Source organism: Eurosta solidaginis, chromosome 4 (assembly GCF_040869045.1).
Source record: "Eurosta solidaginis isolate ZX-2024a chromosome 4, ASM4086904v1, whole genome shotgun sequence".
Lineage (NCBI taxonomy): Eukaryota > Metazoa > Arthropoda > Insecta > Diptera > Tephritidae > Eurosta > Eurosta solidaginis.
In genome coordinates, this window is record NC_090322.1 from 125,130,750 (window position 1) to 125,150,814 (window position 20,065).

Consider the following 20,065-nt stretch of genomic DNA (forward strand, 5'->3'; position numbering starts at 1 on the left):
TTATTAAATCTTACAGTTTATATCACAGCCCTAATTGTTCTAATAAAAAACGTGTTAAATTTTGATGGTATAATTAAGAACATTTAGGATCTCCTTTTCTTGCTATCGCAATGTAACACGCTTTTATTAGAACAATTAGGACTGTGATATAAACTGTAAGATTTAATAATTTAGGTGTAAAGTTTTAATGTTAAAAATATATAATTATGTACAATATAGAATTTTTTTGTCGCAGACGAAAAAGCCTAATTATCGTTTAAGCTTACAATGAACTTATAAAGTGTTATATTTCTTTAGAGTCAATTTATTGTTTACTTTTTAGTTAATTTTATTAACCAAAATAATAAAAGCTTATTTTTAAAAAAGTTTTTTTTTCTTTGATTTTATTTTTTACTTTTTAGTTCGTTTTATTAACAAGTAATAGAAGCTTGTTCTTATAAAAGCTTTAAATATATGTAAGTATAGGGGGTGAAACAAAAACACATATATCAGTTACATCTGCGTATAATGCGTATTGGAATTTATTAGTACACATTTTATGCGCAGCAACTTCAGAGGTGTATTTAAAGTTTAAAGCATTGTAAATATAAATATTGAAGTCATGAGCCTGGGCATTCGCGTAATTTTAGTGATGTAAATTGCATGGCGCCAGCGCCAATGCGGTGCCAGCTCAATGGTAGCTCATTGACGAAATTACTCCAAGCGAATTTTTGACGCTTCTTAGTAGAGAGTGCGTAGCACATTTTACTTGCGCTATTGAGTGAAACGACTTTTGTGTGTCAGGCACGAGTTTGGTGTTATTGGCGCTACTGGCAGTGATGACACTGAGCTGTTGACGGTAGCGCTGGTAGTTCAGATTTTGAATCAGAGAAAGAATTGATGACCCGTGTGAATTATTATGGCTTTGGCCGTGTAAATTATTATGGTGTATTTGTATATTTTAGATTTAATGCACAATTAATATGGGTGTGTTTGAGCGGCCAAATAATAACAGTAGTATTGCTAAAGTGCTGCTTAGTTGAAGGAATGTCGCTAATTTCTTAGCGATGATCAGCAGATTGTCAATATTTCGTTCAACGGATGCGCGAAATTGCCACATCTGCTCAAATTTTCCAAAGATTTTCCATTCTTGATTTAACTTAAGCTGTTATGCCAATATTTTTCAGCCAGCTTTTTTCAAATAGGTAATTTTTCCAAAAGCAAAATAAATTACAGAAAAGATTACAGGGTTAAACAGCTTTAAAAATTCAGCTATGTTGGTTATACACAGAAATACAACAGAGGGTTGTGTCTCCGCTTTTCGCAAGCGATGAGATTCACCTCGCGTGACACGTGATTCACCACGTCCAAATATCACAATCCACGTATAGGTACCGGCGTGTTTGTATGGGACTTAGGCTGTTATGCCAAAGTAAATACAAATCTTTACCGATAACTGTGTTATCGATTAATTTATCGAATTCTAACAAAGTAATATTGCATTGTCATCGGAGTTATACATGTGTGCAAAATTTCAGCTCAATCGGACACCGGGAAGTGTATCAAATTTAACTTGCAAGATTCCATTACAGACAACAAAAGTGAAAGTAAATAAAAGCTTATAAAATAAGGATCTTTATGATAAGAGGGCGCGTCCTTTAGCTATTAATATAAACGATAATGTAGTAATACAAAAAGAACCTAGAAATAAACATGAAAGCATTTACCAAGGACCATATATAGTCACAAAAATTGATAGAGTTAATGTCACGGTTTTTGATGAAGTAAATAAAAAGGAAAAAACCGTTCACAAAAACCGAATCAATAAGGTAAACTGATAATTTTTTCTCATACAAATTTACAAACTATCTTGTAACTAATTTTAAATTTTCATTACTCTGTTAGTGAAGCATGAAATCGCAAATTAAAATTTATATTAATATGCGAAAACAAAAATTTCAAATTGCATGTAAATAAAACCAAATGTTAATATGCACGCACTATTTGTAACAAATATATATTATACATTAAATTAGTGAAATAGAAATTAGAAAACAAATTACATGTAAGTAATTGCATTAATATTAACAAAATTTCATATGTAAAAGAAAAAATTGTTCTGATTGAACGAATGAGAAAAAGGGGGAGGAACACCCTAATATCATACATTCATTCAACCAAAACAATTTGAAAGTCATGAGAACAAGAAGAATATGACAAATCTGATCAACTTGTCAGATTCTTCTTTTTCTAAGGAAGGGTGGTATAACCGCACTGCGTTACCCGCTTTATTAAAACAAAACACACCCCTGCGTGCAAGTGGCATCGCCGTCAGCTGTTGCTGAACAGCAATGCCAATTGCACTCAGCAGTGGCAATTTAATTCAGCGATAGGAAATGGCAACGCAGCGTGGAATATATATATATGGGTAGATAGAGAAGCGGCATTAATATATTACAGAGACGTGAACAAAATCGGAAAGTCAAAACTACGAATAGAAATTAGAAAAATCAAAGCTAAACTTAAAAACTAAGAACTGAAAAATGTGTAAAACTAAGTGTTAAATAAAACAATTATATTTAAAAACTAAAAGACATTTATTGAACTAAAAAAAGGAAAAAGTAAGTATGCGAAAGTGTGCGTGTGTGTAGAGCGCATTTTTTGGTGTCCCAAAATGGGCACCTTCAATATCAAATGAAAGCTGTTGATGAGTGCTTTAGTAGAGGGTAATTTTCATACCCCTGGGTGACTAGGGTCTCGAGATATAGGCCAAAACGTGGGCCCGGGTACCCCTAGAGTGTGTTTATAGAAGATGGATATCAAATGAAAGCTGTTGATGAGTACTTTAGTAGAGGGTAATTTTTATACCCCTGGGTGACTCGGGTCTCGAGATATAGGCCAAAACGTGGACCTGGGTATCCCTAGAATACGTGTATAGAATATGGATATGAAATGAAAGCTGTTGATGAGTGCTTTAGTATAGGGTAATTTTCATACCCCTGGGTGACTAGGGTCTCGAGCTATAGGCCAAAAAGTGGACCCGGGTACCCCTAGAATGTGGTTATAAAATATTGATATCAAATGAAATCTGTTGATGAGTGCTTTAGTAGAGGGTAATTTTCATACCCCTGGGTGACTAGGGTGTCGAGATATAGGCCAACACGTGGACCCGAGTACCCCTAGAATGTGTTTAAAGAATGCGGATATCAAATGAAAGCTGTTGATGAGTGCTTTATTAGAGGGTAATTTAGGCCAAAACGTGTACCCGGGTACGCCTAGAATGTGTTTATAGAATATGGGTATGAAATGAAGGCTGTGGATAAGTGCTTTAGCAGAGGGTAATTTTCATACCCCTGGGTGACTAGGGTCTCGAGATATAGGCCAAAACGTGGGCCAGTGAATGCCTCGACAGTGTTTATACAATATGGATATCAATTGAAAGCTGTTGATGAGTGCTTTAGTACATAGTAATATATTATCCAGAGACGGACTGGGACTGGGATTAGGACTAGGACTGGGACTGAGACTCGGAGTGGGACTGGGACACGAATAAAATACATACCACGTTCTGGGACAGGCAATAAGGGATGCAGAAGAATGAGAAGAAATTGAGAAAAGAGAAAATGGAGAAGGAGATTGAGAAAGAGATAGAATGAGACGAAGATGGAGATAGATGAAGCGAAAAAGACGGAGGGAGGAGTGAATAAAAGGATTAGGAAAAAGTGAAGAGGGGGGAGGGTGGGAGGGCAGAGTCAGACGGAAAAAGCTTATTAAAGTGTATGCAGATTGGCCAAATTTAGGACAGGACAACGTCTGCCGGGTTTTCTAGTACGGATATATATAATAGTATTGGACATTTTCAAGAATGCGGTATACGTTTAACGACAATCGCAAATGGTTGAATCCAGGGAAAATCGAAATATTATCGATAAAGAAATTATCAAGATAAATTGTATCTCGTTTTTAACGGAAACAAAATCATTTCGTTAATTTGACGTTCTTAACGTTAATAAACGAAACGGAATGACTTTGTTTCGTTTATTAACGTTAATTATCATAACGAAATGATATCGGTTCGTTGGTTAAGCATGCCTGGTTGAATCCATAGTCTATGAACTATTTTGAAATGAATTTTGAATAAACTTTTGTAATTAAAATGGGAATGCTGGCATTCTTTTGATTTAGAAGGCATAGGTAACAGAGGTAAAGGGCCACCGAAAAATTAGGTGCGTCGGTGGCCATGGATTTGAGGGTGGGATCAAGCACCGGGCGCCGCAACAACACCCACGGCGCCCCCAAATATATTCGCTCTTTTTTATTTATTTAATTTAAAAATTTAAACAGGCCAAAATGTTCAGTTTACTTAAATTATGTAGTATATGCGATATAAATAACATTTATTCTACAAATTTATAAGAAGAATAGATTGTTGTGCATCAATTCTTATACGTATGACCAAGCAGGCAGCCGTCGTGAGGATCTCTGAAGGACGAGAATTGCTCAGGAAGGAGCTGTGTGCCCATTAGGGAGCCGACATGAAGCGCTCATAAAGGAGCCAACGCGAAATGCTCATGAGGGAGCTGTTTGCCCAGTAGGGGGCTCTCGTGAGATGTAATGTATGTTGTAGATGACGCAGTGACCATTACGTTTTTGTAATGTATTTATTAAGCGTATGATCTTATCACACTTTTATGCGTTTTGATTTGCCTGTCCTTGCATTAGATAAGCATTTTCGAATTTAGGTTAAATAGTATACTTTTCTTTATTAACAAAGGCGAGTCTGAAATATCGAAATTGATGTAGTACTTGTTGAAATCCAGACACAAACAACGAAAAGCTTCGTGCATTTCAAAATTGGATCTGCATGTACTCAGGAAGATTGGCTGAAAATTTCTTGATGGCCTCATAGGGACATTATCTCACTAAGTAAAAATGGGCTATTCACAATCCCTCCCAATAATTTCAGCATGAACAATACACCCAACGTTTTCCTGCGGCTCTCAAGGGAAGGAAGTTTAATAAGCTTCAACCGGCTATTTTAGGATGGAGGATTCCTTGTAGGATCCCACGATAAGTGACTTAACGCAAAAAGCAGGAACTGTTTTTGAACCGATTCCAGCTTGTCACGGTAAATCAGATACCGTGGGTTCCAAACAATTGACGCGTATTCTACTATCGGTCGAACTAAGGCAGTAAAGAGTGCTTTTGTGACGTAAGGGTCCATAAATTCTTTTGAGTTTGTTGTTTTTGTGTGTTAAGTTTATTTGTTGTTGTGTGTGTGTCTGTTGTACCTGTGTGATTACTTTGTTTCTTGTAAACAAGTTTTAGAAGCTCGAATATTGTGTCAGAAATTGTGTTTGTCTGTTCGTTTATTATTCTACCGTGGAATGTTTTCTGTTTGTAGATTTCCATGTTTTCGAGTACGTTGAGGCGTCGGCCTTTTGCTTGTATGTGAAGATCCCTAACTGTTTTATTGGTGTTTGCTGGGGAACATTCATTCTCAAACATGCGATTCGCGAAGTTAGACTCGGGTATAATGTTTGGATCCCGTATTTTTTTGTTGTAATCTCTAATATGTTCTCTGAACCTCGTTCTTATTTGCCGTCCTGTTTGTCCTATGTAACTATGCTGGCATCCGCAGGTAAGCTTGTATACGCCGTGGCTGCTAAACGGATCCTCTGAGTTAGTGTTAGTTCTTAGTTTTCGCCCTAGATTGTTCGATGTTTTGAATGATGTAGTAGTGTTGTATTTTGTAAAGAAGTTGGCCAATTTATATGTTGCCTTTCCAGTATATGTCATAGTCGTCCAGCTATTATTTTCCTTTTCATTATTTCTTTTTGGTTCTCCATTTGTCCTTTTGAACTTATCTACTAGTGTTTTTTTATATCCGTTGTTTGCAGCGATATTATATATAACCTCAAGTTCTGTCTTATATGCCTCTTGTGTAATATAGTAGATTCTAACATGGCACATAGATTGGGCTGAGGCCCATCAAATCGGCACCATGTTACAAACTGTCTAAATATTTAAAAACGATATTGAAAGAAACTCTGGAGCTAAGGAACGAATATGCAATAGCTAACACAACAGAAGTAACAGAGAGACTTGAGACCGTAGAGCTAACAAAGAACAGCAAATTGGTATCTCTTGACATAAAAGATTTATATCCATCAATACCACAAAAAAAGAGGTGAAAAGTATGCAAATCACAAATACGCTAAGAACCACTTTACGGCAAAACTATTTTCATTTCAACAATAAAATATATAGACAAACAAATGGTCTTGGAATGGGAAGCCCCACACCAGCAATTCTTATGGAAGTGTTCATGCAAAATCTGGAAGAAAAGTACATACAGGAGCTGAAGTCCAAATTAGGCGTGTCATTTTATGCTAGATACGTGGATGACATAATATGCGTTTTAACTACTAATAGCGAAGAGCTTGTACTGGAGTATCTCAACAAGCAGCACGAAAATATAAAATTTACAATGGAAACCGAAAAGGACGGAGGAATCAACTATGTAGACCTCACGATAAATATTGATAAAGAAGCCAAAAGATTTAACTATGACATTTGCATTGCGCGGCCTTAATTGGGACTCAAGTCTCCACCTTCCTCCATACAGAAGTAGACTTCTTCTTATTAACTTACCCACTCTGGAAAATCGGAGAATATGACTGGGGGTATTGTTCATCCATAAGCTCATTATTGGAGAAATTGATTCCGCGGACCTCCTCAGCCGCTTGTTTTTTGCGGTTCCCCCTAGAGTATCCAGACACTACGTTCCTTTCTATTTACCCCTTTGTCGACGAAACTTTGCTAAAAATAATCCTCTTCTTATCTGGTGCGCGCACTACAATGGCTTGTATAGCTGCATCAGTCTTGAATGTACTTTTGCCACTATACGTAATGCAATACTTGCTTATCTAATTTAAGAGATACAAGCTAATTTAATTTGCCATAATTTTATTCCTTCGATAAAAAACAGGAATTATCTCGCTTAAGGATGGAGGAACATTTATCAACATGTCTCATTAAGAAGGAACAAGACAGTACTGTGTTGATTGGAATCTGGTGCATTCCAACAACGTAAAAAACATGCTTTTTCAAGAGTCACTGACCGGAATCGTATGCATTCCGGCAGTATAATCTTATGGGTCAGGCATCGAGCTGATTGGAATCCGGTGCATTCCAACAACACAGGTCATGTTACTTTTTTATGCCTTGTGATGGCGTATTCTCATTACACTACTCTTAGCACTGCCGGATTCCCATGACATGCTGATTGGAATCTTGTTGCATTCCAACAGGGAGATTGGAATCCACTGCATTCCGAAATCATGCTGAGCGGAATCTGATGCATTCCGCCAGTATAAGATTTCGGCATAAGATCTTATTTCTGCTCATATTTCTTATTATTATTATATTCTGAAATTAAATAGTAATGTTCATTAATATTTCTTTGTTTATAATATAACATTGTTGAAAGCTCGATATATCTTAAATTTTATCTTTTGAGTTGTATATTTATATATCTTTTATATTATGCAGTCGACCATAGTTTGTCGTCGACTTTAAATAATAAATAAATAAAATATATAGAAAGCCAACGGCCACCGACACAATAATACATAATACCTCAAATCACCCCCAACAGCATAAAAATGCAGCATTAAGGCACTTGGTGCATAGACTTGAAAGAACACATCTTACACAAGAGGCATATAAGAGAGAACTTGAGGTCATATATTATATCGCTGCAAACAACGGATATAAAAAGCACTAGTAGATAAGTTCAGAAGGACAAATGGAGAACCAAAAAGAAATAATGAAAAGGAAAATAATAGCTGGACGACTATGACATATTCTGGAAAAGCAAAATATAAATTGGCAAACACAGCATTCAAAACATCGAACAATCTAGGGCGAAAACTAAGAACTAACACTAACTCAGAGAATAATAAACGAACAGATAAACACAATTTCTGACATAATAGTCGAGCCTTACAAACTTGTTTACAAGAAACAAAGTAATCACACAGGTACAACAGAAAAACACACAACAGCAAATAAACACAAAAAAATTAACACACAAAAACAACAAACCCACTAAGAAGGTCAAACGAATAAAATTACGGATTTTTAGCTACCCCATTCAGCCACACAAATCGATTAGTAAACCACCCTCGGTTCTGAATGAACACACAGCACATACACATAACTAAATATACACAAGCATCAATTTTGACAATACCTGCTCATGTTCCTTCGAACTATAAATGCAGGACAAACGACAACAACAGATCAGAACGAAAATCGACACTGATGATGGCGCAACACCTAAACCGGTTTGTCTCAAAACCAAATTTGACAAGGGATGACGGAAAATCGTTCCAATATACATCAATGATTTTGCTTCGGGAAATCTCGAAAACAGCGTTTAATGAAAGCTAACACACCTCTAGATCGAGTCACACAAGTTTAAATATGATATTTGAAGTCTAGTTTGGGGTCCATTGTGACACCGAGATCGATGAAGCTAGTAACTTGCTCAAGCTGGTAGTCACCTATCGAAAAATTATGTACCTGATATGATTTTCTAGTAAAACTCATGAATTTGCATTTGTTTAGGTTGAGGGCCATTTCACTGGCCTTGCACTATTGAACTAAGCTATCCAAATCGTTCTGAAGAAGTAGTCTGTCTCCAGGGCTTTGAATGGGTGTAAAGAACTTTACATCATCGGCGTAAATTAAAATCTCGGAGCTAGTTAACATACTTGGAAGATCATTGATAAATAATAAAAACAATAGCGGCCTAAGATGGCTTCCTTGATGTACGCCAGATGTAATTTTGATGAATTGCGATGAGGCGTCTTTAAAGATCATTTTTTGCTTCCTTCCTGTTAAGTAAGTGGATATCCATCCTAGAAACGTTGATGAGAAGCCCATACAGTCAAGTTTGTTAATAAGAATTGTATGAGAAACTTTACCAAAAGCCTTGCTAAAGTCTGTGTAAATTACATCTGTTTGAAGGTTATTTCTAAATTTTCTAGAGACTTGCGTTGTAAACTCAAGCAAATTTGATTCGGTTGATTTACCTCTGCAGAACCCATGCTGAGACGGGTGGATTATTGGATATAGTGAGTGAGCTAACTGTTTTGTAATAATGAATTCGAAAAGCTTCGGTATGTCACTAAGTTTTGCAATTCCTCTATAGTTTGCTACGCAAGATTTACTGCCACTTTTGTACAGTGGTATTATAAAAGATTCTTTCCAGAAACTAAAAAATATTCGTTTTTTAGAGAGGCGTTAAATATATCAGTTAAGGGCTGATAAAGAAATTCAGCGCAACTTTTCAGAAAAACAGTGGGAATCTTACCAGGACCACTAGAATAAGATGTCTTCAGGTTTTCTAGCTTTAAAAATACATCTGCAGCAGATATTAAAGGAACTCGTACACAGTCAAGCATTGGTAACCCAGGTGGAGGTCTTGGTTGTCGTGAAGCCGACTCGCAGTAGTTTGATTTAAAGAAATCAGCAAACATATCAGCAATTATGACGTCATCACTTGAAATCATGTTGTCAAATTTCATGATCTCTATCATAAACAGCGGTGGGCACCACTACATTTACACGGTTACCAAATTGAGAATGTGTTAGTAAACACGAACGCGTAGCGAGCACGAAAGCAAAATCAATTATTTATTTAGTTTGATTTCAATGCTTGAACGGTGAAAATGTGTCACACGCACTCTTTGGTACTCTGTTTTAAGCGCGCGTGCGACACTTCCTCACCGTACGACCATCGAAATCATAGTGTACCTATACCAAGTGTGTCAACTAAGCGATAAACGCCAAAACTACAAACAGCCTCGCTCACCTGATGCAAATCTCAGGTCTAGAGTTGCATTTTTGGTACGTAAGAGTACTTCAAGCTGAGTTGCATTTAATAGTTAAATAAAACTTTGTATTATTTACAGATGTAATAGTTGCATATATTTCCGCGGAAATAAGAATACTAGATTTGTAGCCTGCAACAATGCGGAAACATACGTAAAGCAAAATTTATTTAAATTAGAGTCAAAATATAAAGCGCCACACGTGTAACATGGAAAAATTTCACTTCTAAGGCTGTTTACACAAATGCATAAGGGCAAAATTATATAAAACGCTTTGGTCACTTCAAAAGCATATATGACCCTACTTTATTTTTGCTTGGATTTCAAGCTAAAAAAACTAACGAAACTTTATCGGAACTTCAAAACACAAAAAAAATTTCTATCATGAAAAAGCGAGGCCACTATTCCCCCATAATTAGCGAGTTTGTCATGTTTTTGTTTATGTTTTACATTTTATTTTTACATTGACATTTTTAACAATAAAACAATGCAAATAACACGCGCAAATTATTTATTTCTCTAATGGTTCACTTTTTTCACAAGAAACTTGATTCTAATTGTGTTTTTATGCACCAAATTTTCAAACTAAAAAAAACTTTCATTTGTCTGAAAAAAATAAAGAAAAAACGGTCGAATATCAAAAAAACCTATCGAAAAACAAACTGGCTCGTTTGTTTTTAATGAAAGGTTGTATTTTTCTTGTATTTCGTAAGTTTTTTGAAATATAGTTTAGCGTAGGCACGCAACCAAAGCATTTATGAAAAATTTTTCGATACTTCGCCCGACAGATGAATTAATGAATGCAACACAACCAAAGCGTCTGTGTAAATCCGCTTTAATTTTTGTAGCTGTGAAAGCCTCCTGCAAATATAATGGTGCTGTAATTGCAAACAAATCAAACTCCTGTATGACGCTACTTTATTTTCTATGTATTTTTCTTTTATTTTCTCTTATATTTTTTGTTTCAATACTGGCGAAAGTATGTGAACTATATTTGAAAAAAATTAAAGAAAAAAAAACTTTTTTAAAAATAAGCTTTTATTATTTTGGTTAATAAAACTAACTAAAAAGTAAACAATAAATTGACTCTAAAGAAATATAACACTTTATAAGTTCATTGTAAGCTTAAACGATAATTAGGCTTTTTCGTCTGCGACAAAAAAATTCTATATTGTACATAATTATATATTTTTAACATTAAAACTTTACACCTAAATTATTAAATCTTACAGTTTATATCACAGCCCTAATTGTTCTAATAAAAAACGTGTTAAATTTTGATGGTATAATTAAGAACATTTAGGATCTCCTTTTCTTGCTATCGCAATGTAACACGCTTTTATTAGAACAATTAGGACTGTGATATAAACTGTAAGATTTAATAATTTAGGTGTAAAGTTTTAATGTTAAAAATATATAATTATGTACAATATAGAATTTTTTTGTCGCAGACGAAAAAGCCTAATTATCGTTTAAGCTTACAATGAACTTATAAAGTGTTATATTTCTTTAGAGTCAATTTATTGTTTACTTTTTAGTTAATTTTATTAACCAAAATAATAAAAGCTTATTTTTAAAAAAGTTTTTTTTTCTTTAATTTTATTTTTTACTTTTTAGTTCGTTTTATTAACAAGTAATAGAAGCTTGTTCTTATAAAAGCTTTAAATATAAGTATAGGGGGTGAAACAAAAACACATATATCAGTTACATCTGCGTATAATGCGTATTGGAATTTATTAGTACACATTTTATGCGCAGCAACTTCAGAGGTGTATTTAAAGTTTAAAGCATTGTAAATATAAATATTGAAGTCATGAGCCTGGGCATTCGCGCAATTTTAGTGATGTAAATTGCATGGCGCCAGCGCCAATGCGGTGCCAGCTCAATGGTAGCTCATTGACGAAATTACTCCAAGCGAATTTTTGACGCTTCTTAGTAGTGAGTGCGTAGCACATTTTACTTGCGCTATTGAGTGAAACGACTTTTGTGTGTCAGGCACGAGTTTGGTGTTATTGGCGCTACTGGCAGTGATGACACTGAGCTGTTGACGGTAGCGCTGGTAGTTCAGATTTTGAATCAGAGAAAGAATTGATGACCCGTGTGAATTATTATGGCTTTGGCCGTGTAAATTATTATGGTGTATTTGTATATTTTAGATTTAATGCACAATTAATATGGGTGTGTTTGAGCGGCCAAATAATAACAGTAGTATTGCTAAAGTGCTGCTTAGTTGATGGAATGTCGCTAATTTCTTAGCGATGATCAGCAGATTGTCAATATTTCGTTCAACGGACGCGCGAAATTGCCACATCTGCTCAAATTTTCCAAAGATTTTCCATTCTTGATTTAACTTAAGCTGTTATGCCAATATTTTTCAGCCAGCTTTTTTCAAATAGGTAATTTTTCCAAAAGCAAAATAAATTACAGAAAAGATTACAGGGTTAAACAGCTTTAAAAATTCAGCTATGTTGGTTATACACAGAAATACAACAGAGGGTTGTGTCTCCGCTTTTCGCAAGCGATGAGATTCACCACGCGTGACACGTGATTCACCACGTCCAAATATCACAATCCACGGATAGGTACCGGCGTGTTTGTATGGGACTTAGGCTGTTATGCCAAAGTAAATACAAATCTTTACCGATAACTGTGTTATCGATTAATTTATCGAATTCTAACAAATTAATATTGCATTGTCATCGGAGTTATACATGTGTGCAAAATTTCAGCTCAATCGGACACCGGGAAGTGTATCAAATTTAACTTGCAAGATTCCATTACAGACAACAAAAGTGAAAGTAAATAAAAGCTTATAAAAACTAACGAAATACAAGAAAAATTCAACGTAGTTCATTAAAAACAAACAAGCCAGTTTATATTTCGATAGGGTTTTTTGACATTAGGCAGTTTTTTCTTTATTTTTTCTGACAAATGAAAATTTTGTTTTTAGTTTCAAAATTTTGTGCATAAAAACACAATTAAATTCAAAGCGTAAATTGTGTGTGCAAATGAGTTTTCAATAAGTGTACATTTTTCAGTTTTTCATAGTGAACTTGGGTACAGAAATTCAAATTAAAAAGTTTTTCACAATAATTTGAAAAACTCTACGTTTTCTCTGCTTTTTACAATTAAAGGAGCAGCCCTCCGTAATAAATTAAACTTTTAATGAAAATCAATAACTCTGAACTGAACACTTTTCGCCATGATATAAAATTAAAATGCTGTGGAACAGGAGCAACACTTTTGTGACTACATAAACCCTGTTTCAATCTTTTACGTCTCTGCACAGAACCCTAATTGACCTTTTTCAACCGAAACAACAATGGGAACCCAGATTTTCCCGTTATGCCCACTTAAGCGAGTACCTGTCAGAAAGAAGTCAACACACTTGTACTTGTACACTATGATCGAAATCAAACTAAAAGAGCTGTCGTTGCTTTTCACGAAGTAGCCATTGTGCTATCGCTTATCGTATACATCAGTAGGCCGGTTCTGTAACAAATTTAAACAACATTTCTTGTTGTTTTCTCTGTTTAGCAAATTTTTTTTGTTGTTATGTGATTCTGTAACATTTTAGACAATACTTGAACTTGCTTATTGGCAACAATAACAATCAGCTGATTTTCTTTGTCTAAAGACATTTCTTAGCCTAAAGACATTTCATTTTGTGTTGTTAATAACATTTGTATTGTTTACACAGTTTTGAGGATATAAAATAAATAATTACAAATTTTGTGAATATCGTGAAAAATGGCATTCGAGTATATTGGATTGCATCTGCCCCGTAATGAGCAACTAAATATGCCTACTGTTGACCGGCGCCGGCTCCGGGAAGTTGATGATCCATTCGATTTAACTTCAACGGAGTTCCGTAAATTGTATAGATTGAGTCCCGGTATAGCTAAGGATATAGTGTCGCAGCTGAATATACAGTTAAAAGGATCAAGAATAACAGCGCTATCACCCGATAAGCAGGTAATAGGTCCTAAAGGCTATAAACTTATTTTTATACATGCATTATATGTGATATTTAAAATGGTGATAGGTTCTAGCAGCGTTAAGGTTTTATGCCACTGGATGCTACCAGCGCCCGGTGGGAGAGCAGTGGGGAATTTCCATGAGCCAAACCTCAATAAGCCGTTGCGTACATCGTGTGACTGATGCAATAAACAATTCGCTGTTTTTCAATCACATAAAATTCCCTATGACCCAAATAGAGCGCCAGGCGGCAAAGGAAATTTTTGCATCAGCGCCTTCACCATTTGTACCGGGCACTATCGGTGCAATCGATTGCACTCACGTGTCAATTTTGGGTCCAAAGGATAATGAATCGAATTACGTCAATCATCATGGGTACCATTCGATCAACGTGCAAATGGTAAGAATAACACACTTACCCGAAAGAACTTTATCAATAGTGCCTGCTTGTTAAAATTTGCAGATATGCGATCCCCACCTTAGAATTTTAAACGTGAATGCGAAATTTCCTGGAGCAAGACATGACTCGTTTATTTGGACCTCCTCTGCAGTGCATCGGGTATTGCAACGCTCATACGAAACTGGAAATTTAAACACGTTTTTGATAGGTAAGTTGTTTTAATTCCATTTGACTGTGCAATATCAAAAGCAACAAATTACAGGCGATTCTGGATATCCGTTGGAGCCATGGCTGATGACACCTCTACCAAACGAGACTGAAGGAACGCCTAAATTTCGGTACAACGAGGCGCTGTGCAAAGCACGCAATCCTATCGAGAGACTCTTTGGCGTCCTTAAAAGTACATGGCGGTGTTTATCCCGCCAAAGAGTACTCCTCTATAAGCCTAGTTTTGCCGGAAAAATAGTAAATGCGTGCGCAACATTGCATAATATACAGCTAAGCGATCAGACACCCGACTTCGACGATAAGATTGTTTATGATCCCGAAATACAAATACAAGTTGGTTCCGATGCTGGTGTGCCAAGTTCAATTGCAAAACGTGTCCAACAACGGATAATTGCAAACTTTTTTTTATAAGTAATATTATTTTTACACTCGCTGGATATTCTCCAAGGATTCCCAATGTTTTCCCTTTACTATTAAGAGACCTTAAAAACGGATAATATTGACCTGAGATATGATTTTGCTGAGAAACTTTTTTTTTACTGAAATTCCGTGATACAACTTTTAAACATATCCGCCCAGTTACTCCTTTTTTTATATAGGGTAGATCGATATGTTTCTTGTTTTTTAAACATTTTTTTATTTGAAGTTTAGACATATTAAGCCGGAAATTGGAAACAAAAATCACTTCGAAATTTCGAAACAAATTTTCTTCATTCCGAAGCCTTAAATTCCTAATTAGATATCGAATTAGAGAAAAGTAATATCAATATGTAACAAAAAAAAAAAAACGTTTCTTACACTAAAACATGTAAATTTGAAAAAAAAAACAATGGATTTGTATTAGTTAAGTTTCTGACCAAAAACCGTGTGAACACTTTCGAAAAACTTTTTGAGCAAAATAAAATTTGGCTTTCGAATTTCGATTTTCTTAAAAAAGCCTTTATGGAAATATGTTAATATTTAAAAAAGTGTTTTCAGGTATAACAAGTAAGGAAGGTTAAGTTCGGGTGTAACCGAACATTACATACTCAGTTGAGAGCTATGGTGACAACATAAGGGAAAACAAGTAAGGAAGGTTAAGTTCGGGTGTAACCGAACATTACATACTCAGTTGAGAGCTATGGTGACAACATAAGGGAAAATAACCATGTAGGAAAATGAACCGAGGGAAACCCTGGAAAGTGTTTGTATGACATATGTATCAAATGAAAGGAATTAAAGAGTATTTTATGAGGGAGTGGGCCATAGTTCTATAGGTGGACGCCGTTTCGAGATATCGCCATAAAGGTGGGCCAGGGGTGACTCTAGAATTCGTATTTGGTATAGAATTATGGCATTTTTTTCATTTTTCGTAATTTTCGATATCGAAAAAGTGGGCGTGGTTATTGTCGGATTTCGTTCATTTTTCATACCAAGATAAAGTGAGTTCAAGTAAGTACGTGAACTAAGTTCATTAAAGATATGTCGATTTTTGCTCAAGTTATCGTGTTAACGGCCATGCGGAAGGACAGACGAACGACTGTGTATAAAAACTGGGCGTGGCATCAACCGATTTCGCCCGATTTCACAGAAAACAGTTAACATCATAAAATCTATACCCCTACCAAATTTCAAAAGGATTGGTTAATTTTTGTTCGACTTATGGCGTTAAAAGTATCCTAGACAAACTAAATGAAAAAGGGCGGAGCCACGCCCATTTTGAAATTTTCTTTTATTTTTGTATTTTGTTGCACCATATCATTACTGGAGTTGAATGTTGACATAATTTACTTATATACTGTAAAGATATTAAATTTTTTGTTAAAATTTTACTTTAAAAAAATTTGAAAACCATTGCACAAAAAGGTCAAAACAAAAGCAATTAAAGGCGTGAAGTGTAGTAGAACGAAGAAACTCAGTACAATGAAAACTGTACTCAAATAGTAGGAGATCCAGATATACAACGACATTGACCCATCTGCTCAATGAACAAAATGCACTTTATATGCATTTTGGAATGCATGCAAATATTTTGAGGGTTGGTTGCCTGGAAATATCCTTGCAATGATACTTTACATTATTTTCTCTAAAGGACATTTTTTCGAATAATGCAACCAATTGCTTAAGGAACAAATTATACAGTAATAATATCCTCTATACAGTGAATAACCCTTCGGGTTCTATAGGTTTTCTAATTTCGATTGGTGTATAATTTGTTCATTAAGTAAATGGGTACAAAATTTTAAGCAATAATGCACTTTTAAAAAATTAATTGAAAAAATCCTTGCTAGGAGATTTTCAGGCAACCCACTTGCAAAATATTTTATTGCATGCCAAAATGCATAAAAAGTGAATTTTGTTCATTAAGCAAAAAAGGTCCGTTGTATTGCCGGAAATTAAACTAAATCTTTTAAGTTTCAAAATCTGTGGAGATAGTAGTTCTTTATTATTTTTTGTGAGAATCAGAGAAAATCTAATTTAATAAAATTTAAATATTACCCGTTCGCTTGCTTTTGTTTCGATTTGCGTACAATGCCTTTCATAAAATAAAAATGGGCTTATAAAACATATTGATTAATATTTAAGTTATTGTTACAGTTTAGAAAGATACGGTGGTTTTAAAAAAATCATCTTGAGGCCAAATTTCCGAAATATTTAGTATGCAAAAAAAGTTGTTTACTAACTAAGTATCTACTGCGGAGGACCCAAAGAATATGTAAATTGCGTGAAAGCATTCGGACAGATTTTCACCCCCTCGCTAAATGCTATCATTGCGTCTGCCATTTTTTCTGTCGCAGCAGCCATTCTATTTATTGCCTCAATCTGGTTCTGCGAGGACTCTACATGCATCTAATAAAAGAAACAATTTTTGAAAAGAAATGCAGTGTTTTACCATATGCGTATATACCCTTTGTGTTTCGGCTTGTGTTTCGGCAATCTTTAAAAATGTTGTTGTGATGGGTGATTCTTCAGACCGCTTCCTCTTACTTCCCCTACGTGGTGTACGGTTTGGGGTTCTTGGAGTTTCGCACCGTCATTCCGATTCGTCTTCGGGCAGATTTAATGACGGTAATTCAGGGGTCTCATCGTCATCTACGACCAGTTGAAAATCTTCATCGTGTTCCATGAACAATTGCAGATCCTATAAACGCATGATTAAAATGAAATTTGATGAGCACATAAAAGATGATACAAAACGAATTACTTCTTGCATGGGAATATTCTCGTTAACATCTGACTCCTTCCATGTAGGTGATCCCTACTAAATCTATGACTTTTTTCTCCAAGTTGGTAAGAGCAGTTTGTTGAAGGGGTCTGTTTCCAGTCATATTCTGTTCCTTCTTCAGATCACGCACATGAGTAGATGTGCGACTTTTTAAATCTCGCCAGACCTATATAGAAAAAGATATTTTTATATTTTATTTGTTACAAGCGGACCCCACATACTCTGTTTTGTTATGCCCGAGCTTTGGCTTTAGTTTATTTAACAATTTCAAAAGTATATACAGAACTAAATTTTTAATTTCCACTTTCGGGTTTTATTAACGAGGTCAAAACACATCTTTTGATACCTCTCTCCCGACATTTTTAGACGTGTCTTAGCAGTTGTAAGCTAATGGAAAGAAAGAACTCTCCCATGACAAAAGAAATGTTACAACTACATTTTATTAATAATGGTTTCACAGGGCAGAAAAAGTGACATTTTTACCATTCTAAAATCGGACATTTTATAAAACAAACGCAAAAGTATTTCGAAGTTTTGCCTCTATTGTCCAAACGAACATGAAAAGGTGGGGACAAAAAGGCGTCTTTCTTGTTTGAAAATAAATAAACTTACATTTTGCCACTGCTCAACCGTCTTTACCGCCCCTCCAATGGCATTCAGCTTCGCCGCCATTTCGGTCCACTTTTTTTTGTTCTCCAACTTTCCATGCAATTTTTGGAACTTTCCGCTGGCAAGATTCGGGGTGGAAATAAAAAAATCGAGCATTGCACTCAACTGCTCACCCGAAGCACGACTCCTTTTTGCTTTATCACACATCCTAGTAAAATACAAATAGTTTAAACACTTTCAATTAGCAAAAAGTGCACTGCACTATGTACTTACCTTTAATTTATATAATAATAATAACCGCGATCAAAATTCCCGAATTAATTCCACTTTTGTAAAACTAATTTTGCGCGCACAAACTTATTTTGACATTTCCTCTTTGTGTTTTTCGCATTTTTTCTCCGGAGATGCCACATATCATTACTTTGAATATTCAGCTCAATGCCATTGTTTAGACCGAGTTACAGAATCAATGAATTGTTAGTGCAAACGGCAAAAGCTTTTGACTAAGCTAACAAGTTTTCTTATTGTTAAGAGTTACAGAATCGGCCTACAGGCATACTTAACCAACGAACCGATATCATTTCGTTACGATAATTAACGTTAATAAACGAAACAAAGTCATTTCGTTTCGTTTATTAACGTTAAGAACGTCAAATTAACGAAATGATTTTGTTTCGTTTTTTGCCATATCAAAACGAAATCAAATCGTTTATGTTGATTATTACTTTCAAACTATGCTGGCAAAGCTGATTGATGGCGGAGTCATTAAAGGCGAAAACATTAGCCAAGCTGATTGCAACTTTTCTCATGAGTTTGACAGCACGAACTTTTCTCAGAGTATTTTTGACATTACCACCAACGAATTACACAAACAAATTACGTGGAGTTTGTGTGTATGTCCACTCGCTGTTACCACCTTACGGCTTCACCATGGCTATAGCATTGCCAGCACAATTCAAACATAAAGTATCACGTTTTTGTTAACGTTTTTAACGTTACCGAAAGCTTTTCGTTTCGGTTAAAAGCGAGATACAATTTATCTTCATAATTTCTCTATCGATAATATTTCGAAGTGTTTCAACGGAAACGGTGGAAATTTTTTGATAAACGATTAGCTTAACGTTAAGGCAAAGAGGATAAATACAATAAGAGCCGTCACTCGTTATTTTGTGGCGAGTATCTCGCTGGAAATTGAAAAAATGTATGTCGAATGTTTTCTGAGAGCGACATTTTTAATTGTCTCGCATTTATCCATGCCGTGTAGGCCCCTTGTGCAACTGTAATTTTTGGAAAGAGAATTAAACAAATTAATTAAACACAGTCGAAAAATAAACACAAATACCCCACGAAAATGTATAGAAGACATTTATAAACATCTCGCCCAAAAAAAAAGTAGCGACTACCTCTCAGTATACATCGAGTAAATGCCAAAAAAATAACGAGTGACGGCTCTTATTGTATTTATCCTCTTTGGTTAAGGTGCATCCCTGGTATACATATATGGTCGCTTACAAGCCAACCTAATAAAACCGCAATGCGTTTTTTTAGCACGCAAACAACCGGCGTTTTTTGCCCTAACCCAAATAAGCATGCGTTGCGACAATGTAAAATTTGTGTGCAAACTTTAAATCTAAATGTCACGCAGAACAAAAATTGGAAATCGAGTTAGGTTTTCACGCAGCAAATTTAATTTGAGTTGCTCTCATACAAGTTGTATGTGCATGAGACATTTTTGACAGAAAATGACTTGCGTGCGTTTATATT

The 20,065-nt window shown here is 35.3% G+C and overlaps 1 protein-coding gene across 3 annotated transcripts; it reads left to right on the plus strand.

Moving 5' to 3' along the window:
• Nucleotides 1-374: 374 nt before the first annotated feature.
• On the plus strand, nucleotides 375-17,165 carry LOC137250278 (putative nuclease HARBI1). 3 transcript variants are annotated; one of them, XM_067782781.1, is made up of 5 exons: nucleotides 375-2,600; nucleotides 13,582-13,856; nucleotides 13,927-14,259; nucleotides 14,323-14,467; nucleotides 14,522-17,165. In XM_067782781.1, the coding sequence occupies exons 2-5, from the start codon at nucleotides 13,632-13,634 to the stop codon at nucleotides 14,896-14,898; spliced, it is 1,080 nt and encodes a 359-aa protein (XP_067638882.1). In that variant the 5' UTR covers nucleotides 375-2,600; nucleotides 13,582-13,631; the 3' UTR covers nucleotides 14,899-17,165. The 3 variants fall into 3 exon arrangements, with proteins under 3 accessions (XP_067638882.1, XP_067638883.1, XP_067638880.1); XM_067782782.1 differs by lacking the exon at nucleotides 375-2,600 and adding an exon at nucleotides 13,276-13,362; XM_067782779.1 differs by lacking the exon at nucleotides 375-2,600 and having other exon boundaries at nucleotides 13,276-13,856; nucleotides 14,522-17,164.
• The last annotated feature ends 2,900 nt before the right edge of the window (nucleotides 17,166-20,065 follow it).